This window comes from Ictidomys tridecemlineatus, chromosome 6 (assembly GCF_052094955.1).
Source record: "Ictidomys tridecemlineatus isolate mIctTri1 chromosome 6, mIctTri1.hap1, whole genome shotgun sequence".
Lineage (NCBI taxonomy): Eukaryota > Metazoa > Chordata > Mammalia > Rodentia > Sciuridae > Ictidomys > Ictidomys tridecemlineatus.
Genome location: NC_135482.1, coordinates 81,976,426 through 82,002,239, shown reverse-complemented (window position 1 = coordinate 82,002,239; position 25,814 = coordinate 81,976,426). Strand labels below are relative to the sequence as shown.

Genomic DNA, 25,814 nt, shown 5'->3' with positions numbered 1-25,814 from the left:
TTTCTCCCCTCCGCTCTGGAGCACACAGTCCTGGCTGCTGTTTTCCAGTGGTGCCGTATATCAAAAGATTTCCATCCACAGTATGTCTGGAAGAGAGCAGGCCGGCTGGTGATGTGGCCTCCTGTGAGTTATGTTTGGAAGAGCCGCATGGTTTGGTTTAGGAGAAAGAAGAATGTGAGACAAGTGTGCAGGTGTCCTGCTGGTCAACACAAGTGTGAGGAATTCTGCCCCATACAGCTTCTCTCAGATGCCACCTCCGTCATGGAGCCTTTGTGAAGCATTGCAATCCAGGCTCCCGGTGACACTTTTCATCCTGCTGTGTGGCGGGAGGTTTTTGTATGTGTCCTACCGAGTTCTTTGAGAGCAAATGCTATGTTGCATTCACATCTTCTCTAGCTCATAACCCATGCCTTGCACAACAGTAGGTAAGCAAACTCTCGGAACTGAGCTGAAAGCTTATTCAGCTTCTCAGACATAGGGTTGATGGGTAGAAATTACAGAGAAATATTTTGGCCCTCCAAGAAGCAAACTTTTCAAATAACTGGACTGTCTTCAATTTACACAGATGAGGAGGTAACACAGCACCATTCATTCAAATGAATACATGAAGCAGGTTTTGGTGAGGATGGGGACCCCTGGGGCTGTCACCACTGTAGGGAACAGCATAGGACCTCATGGGCACCCTGGGGTCGCTTTCCAAAAAGTATATATACTTACCTCATAACCCTTACTCTCCCAGATGTTAACCCAAGATAAATGGAAACACTTACCCCCAAAGACATGCATTGATATCTGTAGCAGCCATCTTTACAATAGCCAAAAATTAGTCATCAATAAATGAATTAAATGGATTAAAAAAATAGGATAAGCTCACCTGGTGGAAAATGACTTGGTAATAAAAGGAACAACCTGCTGATACACACAACATGAAGAAATCTCAAAATCATTATACCAAGGGAACAAAGCCAGACTCGAAGGCATATGACTTTAATATTTTATTTATGTAAAATCTAGAAAATGCGAATATTTAAATAAACAAAGCAGGTCGGTGTTCGCCTGGGGTAGAGGGTTGAGAGAGATGGACTGCAAAGAGACATGGGGAAACTTTTCATTTTTTTTCTTTTAACTCTGTCTTAGTTTTGGCATTAAAATAGACACAAATTTAAACTTTAAACATTTTAAAAATTTTGTTTATTTATGTTTTGTGATTCTGGTCATCAAACCCAGGGCTCTATGTGTGCCAGGCAAACCCTCTACCACCGAGCTAATTTTTTTTTTAATGTAGCCATTTCTTTTATACTTTTTACCTTTGGCATTGGACTTCAAAATACCTTACTTAAAGATTATGTAAATATTCATTGATTTGATTTTTTTCATATGCTATTACCCTTGCTTAAAGATTATGTAAATATTCACTGATTTGATTTTTTTTCATATGCTATTATGCTTTAGTTTCCTTATATTTAGCTTATTATTTCACTTTTTTTTCTTAGTTAATAGGGAAATATAGAGATCTAACATCTGAAATAGTGAAGGGATTGACCTGACACCAGCTACTGAAGAATCCACCGTTTCCTCAGTTATGCATTGAGGGTGATGTGTGAGGGGTTGTGTTAACTGAGACTACAAACACAGTTCCTGCCCTCTAGGAGCTGTGCCTGGGGAAGGGGTTAGTGAAGAGGATTACAGAGAAGTGAATTGAGCTCAGTGGTGGCATTGATTACAAAGCACTGTAATATTTAGAAGGGGCCCCAATAGGGTGGCAAGTTTTGGGGACAGTGGTCAGAGAGCTTCTAGTAGGAGATAACATCTCATCTGCCTGACAGGTAAGCCTGTGCTAACCTGATTTTGGAAGAGGGCATTTCAGGTGAGGGATAAACATGCTCAGAGAAGCAAGTCCATGGGTGGGGGCGGCAGACGACTGGGGAGTCTTATGTAGCATGCTTCACTGTCACCTGGGCATGGGGTGAGGCTAGCGGACAGGCCATACTGTGTCCTTATATTTTGTGTCATAAACTCATAGGAGCCACAGTTGGATTTTAAGCAATGGAATGAAATAATGAAATAATAATGATTATTGATTTGTCTCATGTTGCCTTGCTTAAAAAGGGTAGGTAAAATTTATATTTTACTATTTATATGTGGACTTTCTTCGGAAATCAGAATTATCTGGCACTATTGTTCTGATCTAATCTAACTCCAAAGCAGGCCTCCCCCTTGGTTTGACTCACACCTCGGTCATCCTTGACAACATCCTTCAGTCTGATGGTTTATACGAGGGTGGAGTTGCTCCTTGGTGTCTGGATCTCATACCTGGCTATAAGCCCACTATACTCAATTCAAATAAGGGATGAATTTACTGCCTAACACATGCTCAACAAAATTTCATGGATTCAGTATCTATCTCATTTAAAATTTTTACAGATATTTTTATCTCATGCTTTGCATGTGAAAGGTCTGTAAGGATCTCTGAAATTCATCATAGGTTCTATTACACAGATCAGGAAATGACTTATCAAGAGCCACACAATGAATTAGCAAGTGAGTGGATGAAAATGCTCCTTTCAACAGGTGCCTCCTTATTGCCATTCGGTCCCCTGGTCTGCTGAGGGCTGAGCTATCTGTGTGGGGTATGGAACAGTGTTCTCATTGCAGCAGGGGCCTGAGCTTGAACTAGTGTCTCTCACTTTCCTACCACTGACTGGTGGATATTTTATGAAGTGCATGCCATCAGGAAGTTCTTTCTTTGGAAGAATCCTCAGGAATCTGGGCAAGTTGTTAGAGTCTACTTGGTCATTTGCCATAACAAAAGCAGATGCCTTTGGCAGATGATGGGCTGTTCCCTGACTCCCCAACAGACCTATAGACTCTTTCCAGAGTGCTGAACACAGCATCCACTGCTGTTGTCAATCCATGATCCGGTATTTGCCAATGATTGCCAATGGTGCCGCGAGGCTGCTGTGTTCCAGAGTCGGGTGTTACCCTTCCTTTACGAAGGGAATCTTTAGTAGGCGGGGAAGATTTTTCCTTAAGTCCTTCAAATATTTTGCCATACCGATCCCTCTGTCATACACAGGTCAGGACAAAGTCAGTCCAAGCCCTTGTTATTTCATGAGTAACTCCCTGTCCCTTCTGCTCAGAAAAACATGAAGCTGTTCCGTGGGAGTGGCACACAGCATGCTCATATCTTTAGCAACACAAAGTTCATGGCATCAGCAATCCGTATTTGTTCCTTGGGTTTAAGAAAACAACAGAAGGACTGCATACCTAGCTTCCTGAATAGTGGTATAAATTTGTCCGTTCAATGACATGTCCAAGATTGTGAATAACACCAATTTTTTTTATTGATGTATTCATTTTTTCTGGATTAAAAAAAGTGATATGTGTTAGTTATAGAAAAAAAGGGTAAATTAAGAAAAAAAATTAAGTGTATTCACCAGGTCTTTTCTTTTCCATACTGCTGCTTCGACCTCTGGGCCTTGCTGACCTTGGAGGGACAGCTCCTTCCAGGGTGAGCCAGTTCCTAGAGATTGTAAACAACTCGTCCTTGAGAGCACTTTTCAAATAAAAAGCAATCAATCCAGAGCCCACAACCCAACCCAGCTCACAGTTTGGGCGGCTGTCCATCTGCCCTAAATCATCCCGGGGACAGACAACTAGACACAGCTCCTCTGCCCCAGAACTTGCTAAAGGTATTCGGACCAGCCAGTCCTGAACTTGCTGCCACGCCCCTCCCTGCAGAAGCCACAGTTAAGGCTGTCGCCCACAGTTCTCCCTGTCCCTCTGCCCAACCCCAGTGCTTTCCCTTGTGGTCCCCTTGGTGGCTAAGCATGCCCCTTCTCTCAGGAACTGTAACAACCTACCTTTTCAGTGCCAGTTATATCCCCATCTGTTGGCCCTACAGTGCAGTGGTTCCCCTGGATGAAGTTTCCAGGGGGAAACTTCATCCAGGACTCCTGATATATGCCCCAAACCATGGGTAACACTGGACCCTATGCATGCTGTTTCTTTTCTCATCTATACATATCTATGGTAAAGTTTAACATATAAATCAGGCATTGTAAGAGGTTAACAATGATAATAAAACAGAACATTTTTGACAATATAGTGTAATAAAATTTTTTTTTGAATGCGGTCTCTCTCTTGAAAGACTCCAGGCAAATATTAATATTTAAAAATTTTCTTTTAGTTGTAGATGGACACAACACCTTCATTTTATTTATTCGTTTTTATGTAGTGATGAGGATCGAACCCAATGCCTCACGCATGAGATGAGTGCTCTACCACTGAGCCACAACCCTAGCCTCAAATATTAATATTTTGGGACCTTAGTTGACCGTGGGTAACTGAAACTACAGAAAGGAAGCCACATATGAGGGGGAGGTCTGTTGTACCTTGTATTTTCCATTGATGCACTTTATGAGCAAGGATCATACATTTTGTATAACCCAATTTCATAAGTGGTTTGAAACATTTGAAGGTTCCATAGTCATCCATCACAGGATTGTATCCTAATTTTTTAACGGTTCCTTTGTTTTCAGGTTTAACTTGAAATGTTCTCATGAATTTCTCTATGTAGAAAAATCTTTCTGTACATCTTTAAATTTTAGGGTAAATTTAAAGAAATGGCATTTCTGGATTAAAAGGCAGCATGTTCTGTCCCTGGGTAACGGTTTTCCATATTGCATTCTGGAAAAGTTATTCTAATTTCCACTCCTACCAAAGGAGTATGAAATTGTGAGGGCGCCACTCCTCTCAGCCCCTCCCTCCCTTTGCCAGTACAACAAATTATCAGTATTAATCCATTTGATCGCTACTTTTTGAATCTAGTGGTTCTCAGGTATAATGTGAGCAGCCCAGATTTGAGGAAATTGACCACCACGTGCTGTGGAAGCCAGCCACTCTGTTGCAGGATTCAGAACGTTGGTATTGACTGAGTCCGTTGCCATTCCCACTGCCATTTGGTTGTCTTCATTTAGCTTTTCTGTGTTTATTGCATCCTTCTTCCATTCTTGTTCTCATCATCCAGGGACCTCCAGGATGCTGCTGCTTCATATTTGCGGCGTCATTGCCCTTTCTTCCCCACCCCCGGTGTCACCCTGGGCAGCCCTGGTCTGCCTTCCCTTTCCCAACACTCTCCATCCTCACCCTACGGCAGACAGCCCTCTCTCATAGACCCTCGAGTCAGCTGGAAATGCTTCGCCTCCAAATCCCCAATCTGAACTTCTCCCTACTGACCACGGCTTCGTGTGACTCTCCCGCTCACGTCTAATCTGTTCCCACCCATCTTGTCACTGGGCATGCTGTCCCCCTGCCAGCTCTCCTGCCAGCTCCTCTGGTGTCTCGCACTCTCCTGCCCTGGTCTGTACTCTAGGATGCCCCATTTTACTGTGATGTTACAGACATCACTTATTCCTTTGTCCTCTTGAACTTCCACAGCTTTCCTGGGCAGTGGACTGGACTTGGGTAAGCAAAAGCATATGTTTTCTGTGCTTTGGTTCTTCAGCCGTTGGAGACCATAGCAAAGTCATACTCCAGCAAAGCTCTGCGTCCCTGGAATCGAGGAGTGTATGGTTCTCCCTTTATTATTTGGAACTCACAGAAATCAACAGTTTTAAAATAAAAAAGTGAGAGAGAAAAATAAACCTAAATACATTTTAGTTTGTAAAGTCTGAGATGGTTCTATGTTGTCTCAAAGACTTCCACTTTTCTCACATCTGAACCTTCCTCTCATAAAACAATTTAATGAATGAACCATCCCAAGGATTTCCAGTTTAGACATCTTGCTCCTTTGGAGGCTAAAGTCAAGAGAATCCAATTTCCTCCCTATAGTCTAGGTGGGAGAGGGAGATCCTCCTCTGACCTTGCAGTATTACATCCGAGATGTGCCTGGGAACCTGAGGTCTGGAAGGGTTTAGGGCCTTCCCTGTCCAGGACTAGCAGCAAAGCCACGTTTTCCCAACCAAGCTGGAGAAGGTTCAGAGTACAGCTCTGAGTTTGATCTTTATTACAGAAATAAGCAAGAATCCAGGGGAGGGGCCAGTCCCTCCAGGTAGGCAAAGGAGGAGTACCTTAAGATGAAAGCTGTGGCTTTTGTTAGGAAGACTAATTCCTGGACTGATCTGCAGATTTTCCCCCTGCCTTGGTGAGGGTTGACCCAGAAATGAATGGGGCTGACATGCCGTCCTGGGTGAGTACATGTCACCTGGGGGACTATACATTAACTCCTGCTACCTGGAAATAATGATCAGACTCTTCACATAACATCATGGCTCTCCATGAACAAGTACAATTTACTTTTCCGGCTATATTTCCCAGTACATTTTACACTATGTTCAGTGATGGTGATCTTTGTGCTATTCTTCAATAACCCATATAATTTTTTTTTCTTAAGACATGCTACTTGCAAAATTTTGGAAGAATATGGAAAAGTAGGAAAGAGAAAAATCCTTTGGCCACCCAGATGAAGTGCCTAAAAAGATTTCTATGTGCGTGTAGAAGTGTGTGAATACATGTGGCTTCCCCCTGCACATTCATTATCTTTGTTTCTTATTTTTCCTTTGTGTGTCTTTCATTCTGCTTTGTCACTAAGCATTTTCTGTATTTATGAAACTCACCATAAATGTCATTTTAAATCATGGCATACATAGGATTTTACTGAATACATTTGCTGCCTCCTCTCCCTAGTGTTCTCTAAGCCTAGCATACCTATCCAAAAATTGCTTTTAAATGTTATTCCCACCCACCAAACAAAATCGAGTGCCCTTCTCTCTGCATTCCTGCAACATAAGTTTGTATCTTTATCTAGATTTGAGTTCATTCTGTGTTTGGTGTATATGTCTGTGCACCTACACAACACATGTGTGTATAGCATCAGAAACTTCTTGAGGGTAAGTGTGCAATATTAACCTTTTAAGATATATTGGGCTACCTACATTAGATACATTAGAGAGTCAGTCTCTCTCTCTCTCTCTCTCTCTCTCTCTCTCTCTCTCTCTCTCTCTCTCTCTCTCCCCCCTCCCTCCCTTTCTCCCTCCCTCTTTTGGGAGGGATACTAGGGATTGAACTCAGGGACACTGCTGAGCCACATCCCCAGCCCTTTTTAAATTTTATTTAGAGACAAGGTCTCACTGAGTTGCTTAGCACCTTGCTTTTTGCTGAGGCTGGCTTTGAACTCATGATCCTCTTGTCTCAGCCTCCCAAGCTGCTAGGATTACAGGTGTGTGCCACCATGCCCAGCTGGAGTATTTATCTCTCAATGAATACTGTGAAATAATATTTTAAATCTCTGCTAAGCAAAAGTATCTTTTATAACTCATACTTAGTATTATGTATTGATGACATTTTTCTTGAACGATGCCAATTAGCACTTTATTTCTATCGGGCAAATTATTGAGCACTTTAAAATAGTGTGTCAGTGATGAGGAACAGCATTTTTAGCACATTAATACAAACCTACAGAGCAGTTACTACTTGTCGTTCTAGAAAGCTCTAGACTTCCAGATCCCTTTTCCCAGCAGGTGATAAGTATCATTTTTCCAAAATTGAAGTCATGGTAGGAAGTGGGCCTGCTTGTTTGTGAAGTAGGTACAGTAGGGACTTCCGTGTTCCTTACTGTGGACTTGAGCAACTGTGGCCTCAGCAGCCCAGGAAGCCAAGTGAAACTGGAAGTTCTGGTCTCACATCTTTCAGATCCTCCTTTGGATGCCAGGGATAATGAAGTGAGTGTAACTCATTCTTTTACCAAACTCTGAACACTCACTATGTGTCAGGCACTGTGCTGAGATTGGGGACAAAAAGATGACATGGCCCTCAAACACTTCCCAGGGTTGGAGCTCATAACCTTATCAAAGAGCTCATTAATCTTTCCTCTGCCGCCTCTGTTGATTCCACGAGCTGAGCACCATTTGGAATTCTGATGAGCAGGATCTTAACAAAGCAATTAAAAGTACAAGGAGCAATGGAATTTAAAAGTGGAGGATTTTGCTCTGAGGAGAACATCTGTGATGTTCTTGATGAACACGCATAATCTGAATTTAATTGTGAGGGATTATCAGGCAAACTTAAACTAGAGGACATTCTGCAAAGTAACTGCCCTCTACCTTTCAAAATTTTGAGAAAGTCAAAGGAAAACTGAAGATTTGTTACAGATGAAAGGACATTGAGGACAGAAAACAGACACTTTAAGTGCATAATGTGATCCTGGATTAGATCCTGGATCAGAAAAAGGACATTAGTAGGACAAACGGCAAAATTTGAAGATAATAGTACTATATCAGTGATAATTTCCTGATATTGATCATTATACTGGGTTTAGTGAGATATTACCATTTGGGGAATCTGATTGAAGGGTAGATATACGGGGATTCTTTGCACTTTTTTTGCTAGCCTGAAATTCTTTCAAAATAAAAAGCAAAGACATTTCACTCAGTGCATTTTCCTGACCAACACCCTGGGCACTTACAGTGGCTTAACAGTAACGTCAACTCCTTTTTGCTGGGCTACTACTTAAGTAGTTAGCATCACTAAATCTTTGGATTTCAAATACATTTTTTTATATGACTCCCCAAACAAGCAATTGGCAGCAAATTGCCTCCATCTTAAAGAAATAGGTTTGAATATGTTAAGTGGCTTATCCAAAATAGCCAGTACTAAAAGGATAGTTGGTTGAACAAACTGAAAAGATGTTCTGGGCATGGACTCATAGAAATTAAGAAGAGAAAACCACATTCATTTTTTAAGGAAATTATTTACATGATTACACAGAACAAATCATTTAAATAAAAAATTATGTACAAGATAATGATAATTTATATCAGTTTTAATGTGTAGCAGTCCTACTGGCAATGAAAGTAGGTAATGAGAAAAAGGTTTTAAGGTTATGAAAAATGTATTTCTCCTATCCTGCTATGGCGCCTGTTTGAAGTGTGTGTGCAAGTGTGTATATTTATTCTCCTTTGAGCACAATATCATGCTGAACTTGATCCCCTAGGTAACCTGGAACCTAAACCCAGTGGCTGCTTGGTGTCCCCTGATTCTGACTCCCTACTGCTCATTCATTTCCCACTGATTGTTTTCACACTTGAGTTGATGCTAAATGTCAGCCTTTAAAATACTGTGGGTGGGTTCGGGGGCCTGGTGGCACATGCCTATAATCCCAGCAGTTTGGGAGGCTGGGGCAGGAGGAGTGAGAGTTCAAAGCCCCAGCAATTTAGCAAGAACCTCAAGCAACTCAGCAAGACCCTGTATCTAGATAAAATATTTTAAAAAGGATGGGGGGATATGGATCAGTGGTTAAGAGCCCCTGGGTTCAATCCCTGGTACCAAAAAAGAACAACAACAACAAAAAAAAAAAAAAAAAATGAGAGTACTTACTATCACCAGAACACATAGAATGAAGTGAAATTTAATGCTAATCTCAGGTTAAATTCACAGACTTCCTCTGTAAAAGACACAGTGTCTTTGTTCAACCTCAATTCTGGATTATTTTGTCGGATGTTAAATAACACATATTACATTCATCACTGAGAAGTGACTCAAGTCAGCCAGGAAAAAACAATATCAAAATATTAAATCATACACCCCCCAAATGAGTTATATAAAAGCAGGGCTGAATTTCAAATCTGAACACATGGTGTCATCTTTTTATAAAGGTATGTGGAGGCTGAAAGTCAAGTAAACTAGAAGGTTAAAAATGAAATCTTGATGTTTCTTCCCAAAAAATCAGCTTCCACTCCATGAAGGTTGAATTGCTTCCAAAGAACAGATCCTTTTAATCCAGAACTAATTAGTGCCACTAGCCCAAGTTTCCCTTTTGTTTACAGAGAACCCTCTGCTTTGACTACACTTCTGACTGCAGACCTGATAGAATGGCCAGTGGTGGGGCATTACCCGCTCCCCAGTAAGGGACATGAAAATAAAGACCCTCGGAGCTTCAGATCTTGATTTTATGAAAAGATTATTGTGCTTGCTTAAAGATAATCCATTTCTTACTTTAAAGGTTAATGAAGGAAGTGGAATAGAAATATGTGAAGATCATGCCTCCCAGAGCGAGAGGCAAAAAAAAAAAAAAGGTTGAAATGAGAAAAATATCTTCATTTATTTCTGTCTCTGACCTTATGTGAAGGAAAGAAGTGTGCTTGCTGGCGTGTGCATTGGAGGGTGGTGGGGTGCCTGGGATTATATATAACATGGCGAACTGTGAAAAGTTAGCTACTATTCCTTTTGATTTACTGGGGTTTTTTTAGAATTTTTTTTTTTTTTTTTTTAGTTATAGATGAACACAATACCTTTATTTTCTTTATTTATTTTTATGTGATGCTGAGGATCGGATCCATTGCCTCATACATGCAAGGCAAGTACTCTACCACGGAGCCACGCCCCAGCCCATTGATTTACTATTTGATATAGGAAGTTCCCTTGATTTTTCCATGGAAATAGATGGTGTTCTAATATTTAGACTTCATTAGAATGAAGTCTAGGAGTTGAAACCATGATTAATCTCTTGTGGTATGTAGTGGTCCTGAGTTGACCCCCCCGCAAGTGAGAAGCATCGTTGGTAAAATGTTTCTCCCTGGATCTGCCATACTTGCAGAGGATGGTAAAAACTTTATGTGTAGGTTAAAGAATTAAAAAAAAAAAAAAAGTCACCTGTGAAAGGAGTAGAATGTGAGTTCTTTGGAAGTACAGCATGTCCTTTGCTGACAGCGCCTCCCTCTGCTCACCCAGAGAACTGCTGTTCCCACTCAGGTAAACCATGCCCCTGCTTCTCAGTGTAGGGTAGCAATTTACATAAGAACCTTTTAAAAACATTGATTTGCTTTACTTGTTTTGGACTTTATGTAAAAATTTTTAAAGGTGCTATGTGTTTGGGGCTGTGACATTTTTACTCAGCATTGTGTTTTTTGCAGTTCAGTCTCTGGTTAATGAGTATGACTGTACTTCATTTTTACTGCTGTTAGCACTCTATTCAGTGAATAGACAATTTTTCCATTCTGTTAGTGGAAATTTAAATATTTTCCAGTTTTCTTGGGTTGTCTTTTTTTTTTTAAACTATGTTATGGTTAACCATTTGTTGTTCATGTCTCCTAGAAAACATTAGGAGTCCTTCTGGGCATGATAACACATACCTATAATCCTAGTGATTTAGGAGGCTGAGGCAGAAAGATCAAAAGTTCAAGGCCAACCTCAGCAATTTAGCAAGATCCTATGCAACTTAACAAGAACTTGTCTCAAAATAAAATATAAAAAGGGATGGAATATGGCTTAGTGGTTAAGCACCCCTGGGCTCAATATCTACCCCCCACAAAAAAAAATTTTATTAAGAGTCTTCCCATATACCTGAGATTGGAACACTCACTCTATGCACATGTTCAGATCTATCAGTTAATGCAAAGAAATAGTTTCCAGAGTAGTTGTAACAGATGACATGCCCACCAGCAGAGCAGAGTGTTCTATTGCTCTGAATCCTCTGCAACTTTGTATCATCAGATTTCTGCATTGTAGCCATCATGTGTTAGGGTATTGGTGTCATTTACTTTGGATCTTCCTTATTACTATTGAGATTGAGTAGCTATTCATTAATTTCCATAAACTTGGTATGTCTTTCTGTTTATTTGGGTAGATTTTTGTATTTTGGGTTTTTTGTACTGGGGGTTGAACTCGGGCACTTTACCACTGAGCTACATCCTCAGCCCTTTTTATTTTTTATTTTGAGAAAGAGTTTTGCTAAGGCTGACTTCAAACATGGATCCTTTTGCCTTAGGCCTCTGGAGTAGCTGGGATTATGGGCAGGTGCCAGCATGTCTGACTCACTTATTTGGATTTTTAAAAATTATTATTTTGTGTTTTTGTGGTGCTGGGGATCAAATCCAGGGCTATTATGCATGTCGGGCAAGTAGCTCTACTGCTGAGCTATAGCCTCAGGCCTCTCTGCAAAAAGGGTCTCACTGAGTTGCTTAGCTCCTTGCTTTTGCTCAGGCTGCCTTTGAACTTGTGATACTCCTGTCTCAGCCTCAGGAGCTGATGAGATTACAGGCATGCACTAGACTAAAATCTGCATTCTTATATGTTTATTTTGTTTCATTATTCCTGGTCTTAATTATTATGATCACTTTTCTTCTAATTCTATGAATTTATTTCACCTCTTTTTCTAATTTCTTAAAATAGTAGGTCATGAAATTTCGATCTTTCTTCTTTTTAAAACACTTAAGGTTAAAATTTTCCTATAATACTTTTGCATTTCCACACATTTTAATGTATAATAATTTTAAATTATTTAGTTCCAAATATTTTGTAACTTTATGCCTATAATCCCAGTGGCTCAATCCCCGGTACCCCAAAAGATAAATAAAGAAAGAAAAAATGGGGCTGGGGTTGTGGCTCAGTAGTAAAGCACTCACCTAGCACATGCAAGGCATTAGGTTTGATCCTCAGCACCACATAAAAATAAATTAATAAAATAAAGGTATTATGTCTACCTATAATTTTAAAGAAATTTTTTAAAAAGAAAAGAAAAAATAAATTCTTGTGCTGTGAGTTTTGTATATTTCTAATTTTCCAAAAACATAGGGATTTTCTGGTTATCTTTGCATTACTGGTTTCTAGTGTGATTACATGGTAGTCAGAAAACATTTTATGTATGATAGCAATTATTTGAAATTCTTGAGACATGAGCATTTTGGTCCCACATATTTCCAATTTTTATAATGCCCCCAGGGTGTCCTAAAACAAGCAACACTAGATTTTGAAGCTCCGAGGTTCATGTGTTTATTATATCATTCTTGTCCATCGTGTGCTTCACACCTTCTAAATCCTTTTTTTTTTAAATGCTTAGTTTATCAGCTATTTTTAGAGATGTGTTAAGAATCTCACAAATTTGAGGGGCTGAGGTGTGGCTCCGCGGTAGAGCACTCACCTAGCACGTGCGAGGAGCTGGGTTTGATCCTCAGCACCACCTAAAAATAAAAACACATAAAAAGGTATTATGTCCAACTACAACTAAAAAAATTTTTTTAAAAAAAAGATCCGCACAATTTTTGAGATTTACTATATTTTCCCATAAATATTTCTTATTTTTTAGTCTATTTTGTTAGGTACAAATGAGTTTAAACTTGTTATATCCATTTTAATATAAAAAATAGAATCTTTAAGGAGGCCCATGTTTGATCTACTAGTTATTTCTGGTGTATTAATTCTGATTTTTAGATTTTGTAAAATACTGAATAAGGCACACTGGAAACAAAAAATGATTTTACTATCATATTTGGCAATTCGGGGTTGAAAAATACATCACTTGACCTTATTAACTCGTTTCTGATATACTAGCCAAAGAAATAACCAGAAGTAGGTAAAACGCTTTATGTACCGAAATATGTATTATCTGTGGTAAAATAAATAAGTGAAAGCAAACAGATTCTAACAATAGGAGAGTGGTTAAGTAACTATGAGCTGGCACATAATTTAAAATAATTTATCATGAATTTGTAATAACACTGGAAAGTTATGTTACAATAATATGTAAATAACAAGGCTGTACTTTGATCTCAGTTACTTTAATGACAACTATAGAAAAAATTCTAAAAGGAAATATCTCAAGCATTGGTTGGTACCCCATGAATATGTATAATTTTTATTTTTATGTATCAGTTAAAAATAAAAAAAAATAGTAACATTAATTGGTAAAATTTCGGTTTCCTCTTTCCTTCTACTTTTTTTTTGTGTTTTTCGTATTTTCTACAATACTCAAATTTCCTTTACAATTAGATAGGGAAAAGTAACTTAAAAATATGGATGAATAAATATGTTTCCAACTAATGTTTGAATGTGCCTATTGAGTCTTTCTTATGCTGTACTTAGCTGATATTTTTGAAACATCAAGACAGAAAAGTTATTTACATTGTGAGAAACAGTGATATACAAAAGTGCAAATCAGTGTTTAAAATATGCTTCTTGGGGCTGAGGTTGTGGCTCAAGGGTACAGAGCTTGCCTAGCATGTATGAGGCACTGGGTTTGCTCCTCGGTACTATATAAAGATAAAATATAGGTATTATGTCCACCTACAACTAAAATATATACATTTAAAAAAATAAATAAAATACCTGTTTTATTGTGCTTTGTGTCTTGTAGGTAAAGTGCTGCTGGAGGAAAACCAGGGCATTGCTCCTGTAGTTTCCAGTCACGTGAGCCCAGGGGTGAAACCAGCAGTGGTTGGGCCCTTCAGCTCACACATGATGGAATTTCCAAGAAAACGCAAAGGAAGCGATTCGGACCCCTCCCAGTAAGTGGATTTTTGCTCTAACCCCATGAAATCTTTGACTCTAGGGAAAAGAGGATAAGATTGCTATTTAAATTACTATTTCTAGATACTGTATTTCACTGCATAATTGTCACCACTGCGTTAATATATATATATATATATATATTTAGTCATAAGTATTTCATGCATCCTAATCTTGCAATAAGGACAGTTTAGTAATAAATGATTGTTAAGTAATACGGGCACCATTTTTTAAAACATTTTATGGTAGATGAACAGCATGCCTCTATTTTATTTGTTCACTTTTATGTGGTGCTGAGGATCGAACCCAGTGCCTCATATGTGCAAAGCAAGCACTCTGCCACAGAGCTATAGCCCCAGCCCGGGCACCATATTTTTAAAGTTTCACATAATGATTGCTCCCTCGTTTTTTGAAAAAAAAAAAAAGTTGGCATAAAAACTGGGAAGATTATGTCAAGAAATAAAATACATGGCAACATGATTATCCACCCAACTACTACGTGACATTGAGTGAAATGGAACTTCTCCATCAACTCTGATGATTATTAGATACGTAGGAGGATCAACAGAGCCTAAAAGATATGTAGGTACATGAGGTGAATTTGCTTAATGTTTATGGTCGCAGCTAGATACTAGCCTTCTTTATTGAAATACTAACCATGAGGAGAACATCTTCTTACATATTTGGCTTAAAATAATAAATACCATTTACTACCTTACTCATCATTTACATTATAACCAATGAATCCTTGGTTATCTGTGGTCAATTTAATCAGATAAAACTCTTGTTTCCATATTAGTTAAGTCATGTGGATAGGAAGGTGAATGCTGAGAATACTTACTGTGTCCTTGTTTATTTTTGTCATCTACTAGGGCTTATAGCCTGAAATAAATAAATAAATAAACAAATAAATATATATATATATATATATATATATATATATATACACACATATTTAGTTCTCGGCAGACACAACATCTTTTTTTTTTTAAAGAGAGAATGAGAGAGGAGAGAGAGAATTTTTAATATTTATTTTTTAGTTCTCGGCAGACACAACGTCTTTGTTGGTATGTGGTGCTGAGGATCGAACCCGGGCCGCACGCGTGCCAGGCGAGCGCGCTACCGCTTGAGCCACATCCCCAGCCCCAGCCACATCCCCAGCCCCCTGAAATATTCTCTAGTGACTTCTCTAAAGCTACATCTATGTGATGGAAACATTAGAACAAAATAAAAGTAGCAATTCATCTTAGATTAAAGCACAATAAAGTTTGCAACTCATCCTAGGCTAGCACTTACGTTGGTGTGAAAGTTGATGATAGGTCCCCACCGTAAGTGAAGGGGACAATTTCTGAGTTGGGACAAAGATGAGGACATAATGCAGCATCCCAGCTTTTTTTGATGTAGTTCTTCCCATTATGCTTCATAATTTAGCTGTGATTCTCAAGACAGAAGAATGAGTATGATTCAAATATAAGGACCAAGGCACCTCCCAAGCCATGTATAAACGATTGGAAGATCTTCTACTGATTTTGGTTGTCTGTTCTCTTAGCCTCTTCCATTAAGGCGATGCTCAGGAAGCGGCAGTGGACCAAGTGACAGTTTGTCTAAAGCTGCTGGCTGTTTTTCATTCTCAGTCAGTTGATGGTCCCCACTCATCTGAGCTAAAAGTGACTTAGTCTTTTTTTTTTTTTTTTATCTCTTCCCTTCATCTTTAGGATCACAAGCACTACTGTTGTTGATCACCTCAGTTGAAGTGGGAACCCTGAGTACCAGAGGTACCAGTGTTTCCTGCCACCTAGGGGCCATGTGGAGGTTTTGGGGGGTACATAGGAAAATAGAATTGGTCCCAGAGGAAAGATCACAAACATGCAAATTACTGCCAGATTGAATTTTTTTTTTTTTTTGGCAGCAGCCAACAGTAAAGATTATTTACTTAACTGCCCACATTTTAGAAAATGAAGAACCTAGGATTCAGAAATGTCAGCACAAGGTGAATTCACTTAATGTTTATGGTCACAGCTAAATATATGTCCTTTTTTTTTTGATGCCAGGGATTGAACTCAGGGGCGCTTAACCACTGAGCCACATCTCCAGTCCTTTTTATTTTTTATTTTGAGACAGGGTCTCACTAGGTTGCTTACAGCCTTGCTAAGTTGCTGAGGCTGACTTTGAACTTGCGATCCTTTTGCCTCAGCCTCCCAAGCCACTGGGATTCCTGGTGGTCCTTGCCTTCTTTATCACAGTACTTAACCATGAGGAGAACATTACACATGGATTAGAAAGTCTGATTCTGAGTGGGGCATTTCTTCACTGTGCCTGGCCTCCTATCTCTCTGCTCCTGGATGGGGTCGGGTGACCTGTAGCAATCATGCTGTTTCCTGGTACATCTGGGTAGGGGGTGACCCAAGGCCTCCTTCCTTCCAGGTCAGAAATCATGACAGAAAAAGTGGTGGAAAAGCTTTCTCAGAACCCCTTTACCTATCTTCTTTCAACAAAGATAGAAATATCAGCACCCAGTGGCAGCAGGTAAGTCCTGGACTATGGTTTGACATATTCCCTCCCTTCCTAAGAGGCTGTGTGGTGACAGTGTAGATGTACGTCTCCCTGATGGGCTCTCTGTCCCACAGCTTCTCTATTCTGCTATAGACCTTCTTTTATCCCACCATTTTCTGTGCCCTCTAAGGAAGTGATGGACTTCAAAGTACTTTACGGATTTTATAAAATGCTGATTATACAGTATCTTTTCCAGAGACTCGGGAAATGAGTCTCTGGACTTTTTCCAGAGATTTGGGGAAGCCAGTCAGTAGAGATGAGGTTGATTTTATTTATGTAGCCTCAGAGTGTTCAGTTTTTTTGTTTGTTTGTTTCATTTATTTTATTTTTTAGTTGTGCTGGGATCTAAATCCAGGGCCTCATGCATGCTAGACAAGTGCTGTAACACTGAGTCATAGCCCTAGGCCGAGGGGTGTTTAATATTATTTAGAAAAGAAGAATGTATGAGAATGATCAGTCTTTCTGTGGCACTGTTGGTTTTGAATGGAGAGCTGAGACTTTTAGAAGGATCTCTGATGAAGATTCTGTGGAATGTAGTCATTAAGTGTTTATTGAGAACCTGCTATGACACCCAGTAGAGAGGGGAGAAAAATGGGTCAGACACAGGGAACTTTGGTAAGCTGGGAAGGTGCTAATCATGCTATTCATCCTAACTGTTGTAATAGGCACCTGGGGTGTGTGGCGACAGAGAAAGCTGTTGTAATAGGCACCTGGGGTGTGTGGCGACAGAGAAAGCTGGCCTTTTAAGGCAGATTGGGATCAGGAGTGAGGACAGCCTCCTGGAGAAGTTTGAGAAGCTGTTTTAAATGAAGAGTAGAAATGAGCCTACAGAGCAGGAGTGGAGAAGGCATTTTAGGTAGAAGGAACAACAGTGCAGAAGTGCAAGGCATGAAGTAGCATCTGGATGAGCAGAAACAGGTGGTTTTCAGAGTGGAGCAGAGGGTGCACACAGATGGGTGAGCGATGAGATTTGGGGGATGAACAGGCATGAGGTCAGGAAGGGCTGCTGAACTCAAGAACCTCAAAGTTACCTTGAAGGCGAAATTCTTAGGAGACTGAAGAGTTCTAAGCATGAGACAAACTGGATCAGATTTACGTTTTGTTTTTTTTTTTTTAAATTGCTTGCCTCTGCCCTTCCCAACCCCCACCCTACTTTTTTGTGTATCACAAAATTTTTCATCGGCATGAGTTACAGTCACAGTGTTGTGAACCATCAACCACTGTTCAGTCCCCAAACTTTTTCATCACCTCAAACAGAAACTGAACCAACTAACAGCAAGTCCCTGTCCCTCCCTTCCTCCCAGGTCCAGCTTTCCGGCTTTATAAATTGACCTGTTTTTAGGTATTTCACACACCTGAAATTAAGTGATATCTGTCCTTGGATGTCTGGCTAATTTTACTTAGTGTAATGTCATCAGGGTTTGCCCAGGTTGTCACTTATGTCAGAATTTCATTCTCTATAGAGCTGGATGATAATCCATCGTATGTATGTACTAACACATTTATCCATTCATCTGTTCAGGGACACTGGGTTATTTCCACTTGGGGGCTCTTGTAAACAGTGCTGCCATGGACAAAAGTGCCAATTTGAGTCCCTGCTTTCTGTTCTTTGGGGTCTACACCTGGGACTGAGGTGTTGGGTCATAGGGTGGTTCCATTTGTATACTTGTTTCGTTTTTAAGGAACTGCTAAGCCATTTTCCACAGTGGCTGTATAATTTTGCATCCCCACCAGCAGTGTACAAGTATTCCAATATCTTCACATCCTCATTGATACTTAGTATTTTCATTTTTTTTTTATTATAGGCATCCCAGTAGGTGTGAAGTGTACAGACTTACATTCTCAAAGAATCACTCGGGAATAGCATGGAGGTTGGGGTGGAAGGAGGAAAACGAGCAGGCAGAGAAAACAGGTCAAGAAGAAGCTTTTGCTGCGAATTAGGTTTTCTGAACATTAGTCTAAGAGAGTGGCCCTGGAGAAGAAAGACATTGAAGGAAGGGACTGAGGCATATTTGCAAGACTGAATCTCTGAGGCCTTGTGGCTGTTGCTTGGCGAGAGGGAATATGAAAAGTATCCATGCTTTCTGATTTGAGCTCCTGGATGGAAAGTGGGATTTTCATTTACCAAGACGGAGGGGAAAGGAGTTCAGTTCTGAACACACTGAGAATGGAGTATTCATAGAACCTTCAGGTAAGCAGTTAGCCATGAAGATCTGGAACTCAGGGGTGAGGCTGGACTTGGAGATTAGATTCAGACATCAATATTGTACAAGAAATAATGAAGTGTCAGGCATGGGTCACATCTCTGGGAGAAGTGTGTGGAGTGGAAGAGCAGTGGGCTGAGGATGTACCCCTAAAGACAGTGAAGGGAGGAAAAGAGCATACCCCAAACATGAAGAGGTGTGGTTCTTAGTGCAGGTGGAGTTGCAGGAGCCAAAGAAGCACATCTGAAGAAGAGGGACACAGGAAAAGTGGCAAATCTGGAGCATATTTTGAGATTGCTTCTGATTTCATTTGTTTTGGTAGAATGCCTACATTTTATTCAAAATGCAGTGAAAGTAGTTTTCAAGGAGTCCTTGCAACTGTGTTTTAAAATAATTGCATTACTATTGTTAAGATGCCAAGAAAATGCATTCAAGTAGTGAGAATGTCATTACTAACAGAAAGCTTATTAAAAGACATTTGTGAAAAATTATGACTGTAGACCCAATGCCAGCATGAAAAAATACACAGATAGCAAACTCACTAATTATCTAGTTTGTGCTGCAAACAAATGGATCGTTCCGGCTCTTGTCTTTGTCCTGTTCTGCCAGAGACCATTAGATAAAAGTATATTTGGATTTCATGATTAGAGTATATTTGAATTTTGCTAAGGAGATGAGTTCACTCGGTGGGTTCATTTGCTAAAACCCTGATAATCAAAGCAAAAGCACGACTCTAAAAAGCTGAAGTTTACCTTTTGAAATTGAAGTTCTATATATGTATATTAATTCCAGACCATTAGGAAGAAGATCATTCACCTGTATAATTACTTTCTGTTTTATTCATTTAATAAATGAATAAAAGAAACAGGGAAGGAAGCTGACTTCATCTGACCCTCTCTTTGGCTTCAGAGAAGCTGTTTGACTTTTATGTGTAGCAACCACAGTGCAGACTGACAGCGTTGAGAGAAATGGCAAGTATCCTGGAAGGGACTTCACAGTGAACTTCACTTGGCTGCTTGTAGTTGCAGGGCCTTGTAGCAACTACAGCTTCAGCCTTGATTCCTTCATCTGTAAAATGGGGATAGTGATAACTGCACTGTGTTGTGAGAATCAAGTAACAGGTGAAAATGTGTTTTAAAAACGGTTCTTTATTTAAAAGTGAGTAGGAGAAGTACCACTTGAATAAGCTTCTTAACCGTCTTTTTTTTTTTTTTTTCAATACTGGGGATTAAACCTGGGCCTCACACGTGCAAGGCAAGTCTACCTCTGAGCCCCAGGCCCAGCCCTTTAGTGATACTTTTTATTTGGAATATTCATAAGCATCTCTTCTTAAATGTGATTAAATTTCCTATAAAGAGCATTGTAAGAAGAAAAAGATTAAAATTCAAATAAAAGAGTTCAAGTAAATAAAATAGTTCAGAGATAGGCCAGACTTTTTTCAAAGCCTGGAAAATGATCATTGTTAAATCTTTCAAGAGGGGAGGTTGTCTAAGGTGAATCAGAAACATTCAAACAGCTCTCTATAAATTCTACTTCTAGGAATTTATTTTAGGAGAATAATTAAGATGTACTCACCATAATATTATTAGCCATATCATTTATAATGTTGAAAATATTAGAATATTGATTATATCCAACACTAGAAAATGATTAAGTAAATTATGGTATAGCTAATCAGTGGGCCACTATTAATTATTTTGAATCATGTTCCCTAAGAATATTTAAAACTCTAGGAAAATATTCATTTTATAAAGTGAAAAAAGACAAGATTTAAAAAGTTATACACTGTGACCTGAATTTTGCTTATTCTATCTGCAGAATACCCAGAAATATCTGTACAACTTCACCACACACACACACATAGACTGTGGCTAAGTTAAATAATCAGAGCTGGTTTCATATGTGTCTCTACATGTTTAGGAAATAGATTGGAAGAAGATAAGAAAAGCAAAATAATACATTTGGAAGTGTGTGTGTGTGTGTGTGCATATAAATATATTTATTTGTTTTTATTTTTTGTACTAGGGATTGAGCCCAGGGGCACTTAGCCACTGTGCCACATCCCCAGCTCTTTTTTTTTCTCCCAATTTATTTAGAGACAGGGTTTTGCTGAGTTGCTTGGGGCCTCACTAACTTTCTGAGGCTGGCTTTGAACTTGTGGTCCTCCTGCCTCAGCTTCCTGACAGCTTCCTGACTGAGCTGCTGGAATTATAGGCACTATACCTCGCTGGAAAGTCTATGTTTTTATACATATTTTTACAAACTGCTTAGCCTGAATAATTTTTTACTGTTGAGAATCACCATCAATGTATGTCACTTGTTGATGCACTGGTGAGTACATTTCTGATGCCAGGGACTGTGCTAATGTGAAAATTAGCACAGTTAATATTACAAGTAATCAGAGTTTCCCTTTTTCATAGTATTTCTTACTATCCAGATGGATTATTAGACAAAAAAGTTATTTTTGATTGAAGGTATGACATTTTTAATGCATTTTTGGGCTGTTTTAGTACAGCTATCATAAAGTTTTTGGTTAAGCCATCAATTGTTTTGCCAAAAAATACTGTATTTTTTTTTTTTTCAGTGCTGAGGTGGAACCCAAAGCACTTGGTCATGTAGGCTAGTGCTCTGCCACTGAGCTGCATCCCCAGTCCTATTTCTATGGAAGTTTTATTCTTTCCCAAATAGCACATCAATTATTGTTCATTGTTCATCAACATCAGTTTGGTTTCCCTGATGGGGATGGCATTGCCTAGCAGCTTTGGTAGGAAAGCAGATCATGTAACATAATCCTCATTTTGGATTCTTACATGTTCAAGGTAGCACTTATAGCTAAAGGTTTCATAGGAATGAGATGATCATCTTTATCTCACATTTCTTTCTCAAGAATTATAGGAGAGCTGGGGCTCGGGTTGTAGCTCGGTGGTAGAGCACTTACCTCACATGTGTGAGGCATTGGGTTAGAGTCTCAGCACCATATATAAGTACATAAAAATAAAGGTCCATCAAGAACTAAACAAAAAAGAATTATAGGAGAGATATTTCATGTAGTTTGACATTTCATCCTGTTCTTTGTAGAATGGAAGATGGTGAGCAACAAGTAAAAATGAAGTCCTTCAGGTACATTGAGTTGTAAGATGGTACATGGTAGGTGGAAAAGGTCACACACACACACACACACACACACACACACACACACACACACACACACACACACACCATTTAGCTAAACTAAAAACAATGTAAAGTTAGAATTTATTCATGAGTTTCAGGTTTGCCTCACTTGCTATGCTCTGAGAGCAACGTTATCAGTGACCTGTTACCTTTCTATCTACATGAATAACATTTTGACTTTTGTGCTTTTAAATTTCTCTTGGAGTAGCTGTTTATTAAAAACAATGATTAGTTCTTTAAATATTGGAGAACAACAGATTCATGCTTTGAACAAATCAAAACTGCATTTGAGAAGCATCTGATGTTAGAAATCCTTCATCATAAATCCTTTGTCATTCATTTCCACATATTCTTTTTTTTTTTTTTTTAGGTACCCTGGATTGAACCAGATCCTCAGGCCTTTTTTATATTTGATTTTGAGATAGGGTCTCTCTGAGTTGCTTAGGGCCCTGCCAAGTTGCTGAGGCTGGTTTTGAACTTGCCATCCTCCATACTCAGCCTCCTAAAATGCTGGGATTATAGGTGTGTGGCACTGTGCCCAGCTTCACATACTCTTTAAACAATAACAGAATTGTTTTCGACATCTGGCAAAAGTGTCCGGATCTGACTTTTGCATTTTCTGTATTTATTCTGTCTTCTGAGTCGATTCTACAAAACACTTGCATAGTTCTAAGTAGCCATTGCTTTACTTAGAATTGAGGGCTGATAAATTATCAGTAAAAGAACCAACCTCTTGATAAGTATACCTTTCCTTAATAAACCCCCCAGAAATATTTTCAGGTGCAGCTCCTTCAAGTAAACTACCATATTCAAAACTGGTAATTTCGCCTCCCTCAGAGTTTCCCAGCTCCCGCCATCGCTGTTCGTTGCTCTCCACGGTGGCCCAGCTTGTGCCCACCTTGCACTCATCTCCCTCTGGGCCTCTGATGCTGCCCATGCTGATGGGTACTTCTGGGAGAAACCGGGGATCATTTTCACAAGAGAATAGCTATGACATTCTTTTTTTTAAAAAAAAAAATTCTTTTAGTTGTAGATGGACACAATACCTTTATTTATTTATTTTTAATGTGCTGAGGATCAAACCCAGGGTCCCGCATGTGCGAAGTAAGTGCTCAACTGCTGGGCCACAACCCCAGCCCCAGCCGTGACAGTCTTTAAATCAGAAAATCTTTTTTTTAATATTTATTAAAAATTTTTAATATTTATTTTTTAGGTGGACACAATATCTTTATTTCATTTTTATGTGGTGTTGAGGATCAAACCTAGTGCCCCACGCAGCAGATGAGAGTGCTACCACTTGAGCCACATCCCCAGCCCTAAATCAGAAAATCTTAATCTAAAAGTTGCTCATGATTAGATCAAAGAAGGAATAAATAACTAAATTTTGTGTAAATGAAATTTGAATTCCATCCAGTTCACCCCCAAAGTACCTATTTTGTCTCCAGAATGGCGTTGCTAAGGGAGAGTGGCTGGGTGGTGGCAATTCAGCATTGGCAGTCTCCGTCAGTGCCCTTCCCACTTCCCCCAACCCCTGGCAATCTGGAAAAATTACATTTTTTCAATTTGATTAAAATTCTCTGTAAAAACAGATCAGGGCAAGCCTTTCACTTTTCCTCTTTCCCATCAAATTGCTCCCCCTTCCCCAAATCTTCCTTCTTTTTTTCTTCCTTCCTTCCTTCCTTCTTTCCTTCCTTCCTTCCTCTCTTTATTTCTTTTCATTGTTGATGAACACAGTACCTTTATTTATTTATTTTTATGTGGTGCTGAGGATCGGACCCAGTGCTTCACAAATGCTAGGCAAGCGCTCCACCGCTAAGCCCCAGCCTCAGCCCCTCTCCAAATTCTTCATACATGATATTTTCAGAGTTACCACAATCTGAGTGTTGTAGGAGAAACAGACAAATGTTTAGAGCAAAATATTGGAAATAAAACAGCCTAATTCTTGAAATCTAAGATTTACATGTTATCTTGTTACGTTTTATCATCTGGGGAAATGTCTTATCATCTGTGACATATTCCTGATAATTGAGGGTATTTTTTTTCCTTGTGAGTATATTTTACAATTGATGGTGTTTAAGATGGGATGAAGTGTGATGGTGGTATTTAAGGTACTGAGGTGGACAAGAAAAGGGAATGATTGGTCAGGGAGTCATCAGAGAAAGCTTTCCAGAAGAATGAGTGAATTTGGTTTTGAAAATAGAATAGGATTTTGGGGGGCAAGGAAAAGACATTCCAAGCCTGGTGAAGAGTGAGGCGTGGAAGAGGTGTGTGACATTGTGACAAGTGTTTAGGGCATTGCTGCCACATGATGTTTGGAGCTGTCAGGAAAAGATGTGCAAAGATGGAACTGGAGAGGAAGGCATGAGCCAGGTTGTGAAGAATCTCAAAGTGGAATCAGGGAGCTTGGCTCTTCCTCTGGGGCACTGCAGATGGGCTTAGAGAATTAGGAAGGTGATTTCTGGAAGATGTGTGTAATGGGCTAGAAGAGGAAAACACTGGAAAAAGGAACTCTAAAAGGCTTTGGGGGCCATGCAAAGAACCTAAAGGAAGGCAATAACAGAGGGGCTGCTCTGGGGATGGAACCCAGGACCTTGGGCGTGCCAGAAAAGTGCTCTACCACTGTGCTACATCCCCAGCCAGAGAAACAGGAATTTTATGAGTGCTTTTCCGGTTCCCACAGCTCTTTCCTTTTCCCTAAATGGCACCTGCAGGGCCAGAGTTGGACAGAGGAGCACCGGAGCTTGCCTGGCTCATGGTGCTCCAGGGAGTGCCTCTGGGGTGACTCTGGGTCTGCTGAATGGTAATGTAAAGAAGGTTCTTTCTCCCTCTTAGAGAAGCTCACAGCCAAACCGAAAAGCGGAGAAGAGATAAAATGAACAACTTGATTGAAGAACTGTCTGCCATGATCCCTCAGTGCAATCCTGTGGCCCGTAAACTGGACAAACTCACAGTTTTAAGAATGGCTGTCCAGCACCTGAAGTCTGTAAAAGGTGAGTTTGAGAGGAGCTTCCCCCAGAAGCTTCTGGTGTCTTCTCTGATTGGTGTCTCTGGTTGGTTGGTTTTGTTACTGGCTATTGAGATTCTATTCCCATGTGTCTTCCCCCTTTATGGGCATTGTCTGTCCTCAGTCTGTATGTGTCGAGAATATTAAATTGAAAGTCAGAAAACTTGGTTCTGATGAAAGCTTTATCTCAAGCTTACAAGGTAAACTCAGAGTCTTTATATTCTGCTTGCTTTTCCTGTGTGCAATATGAAGAGAATATTACTTGCCCTTCATCTCTCTCAATACTTAAGAAGTTCTGAGGAGCAGTATTAATTATTACAGTATAAAGGCATTGGGGGGTTTCTATTTGAAAATAGTCTCCTTGAATTCAATTTCTCTTAAAACGTCATTCACATTTGTCAGCAGGTATCCTCCCATGTACCAAGTCCTTTGTCCTTGCCTTTTGGTATGTGTGTACTTATGTCTAACACTAGTAGTCCCCCAAGTTCAGTCTAACTTTTAAATTGAAGCATAATAAGTACATTTGTGTCTACATTACAGCAGAGACCATACCTGGTTTGGGAATAACTCCAGTCTAAGTTGAGGGGCTGGGTAATGGA

At 39.6% G+C, this 25,814-nt stretch overlaps 1 protein-coding gene across 6 annotated transcripts in view; it reads left to right on the top strand.

Annotated features, from left to right (window-relative positions):
- Nucleotides 1-25,814, top strand: part of Bmal2 (basic helix-loop-helix ARNT like 2) — a 74,267-nt gene that overhangs the window by 11,795 nt on the left and 36,658 nt on the right. For 4 of the 6 annotated variants that reach the window (XM_078015017.1, XM_078015016.1, XM_078015021.1 and 1 more), the window contains exons 2-4: nucleotides 14,129-14,279; nucleotides 16,705-16,806; nucleotides 25,044-25,201. In XM_078015017.1, coding sequence (XP_077871143.1) covers nucleotides 14,129-14,279; nucleotides 16,705-16,806; nucleotides 25,044-25,201 — 411 coding nt within the window. Of the gene's footprint in view, nucleotides 1-14,128; nucleotides 14,280-16,704; nucleotides 16,807-18,675; nucleotides 19,025-25,043; nucleotides 25,202-25,814 lie in introns of those variants that run through there. The other 2 variants (XM_078015018.1, XM_078015022.1) reach the window with 2 other exon arrangements.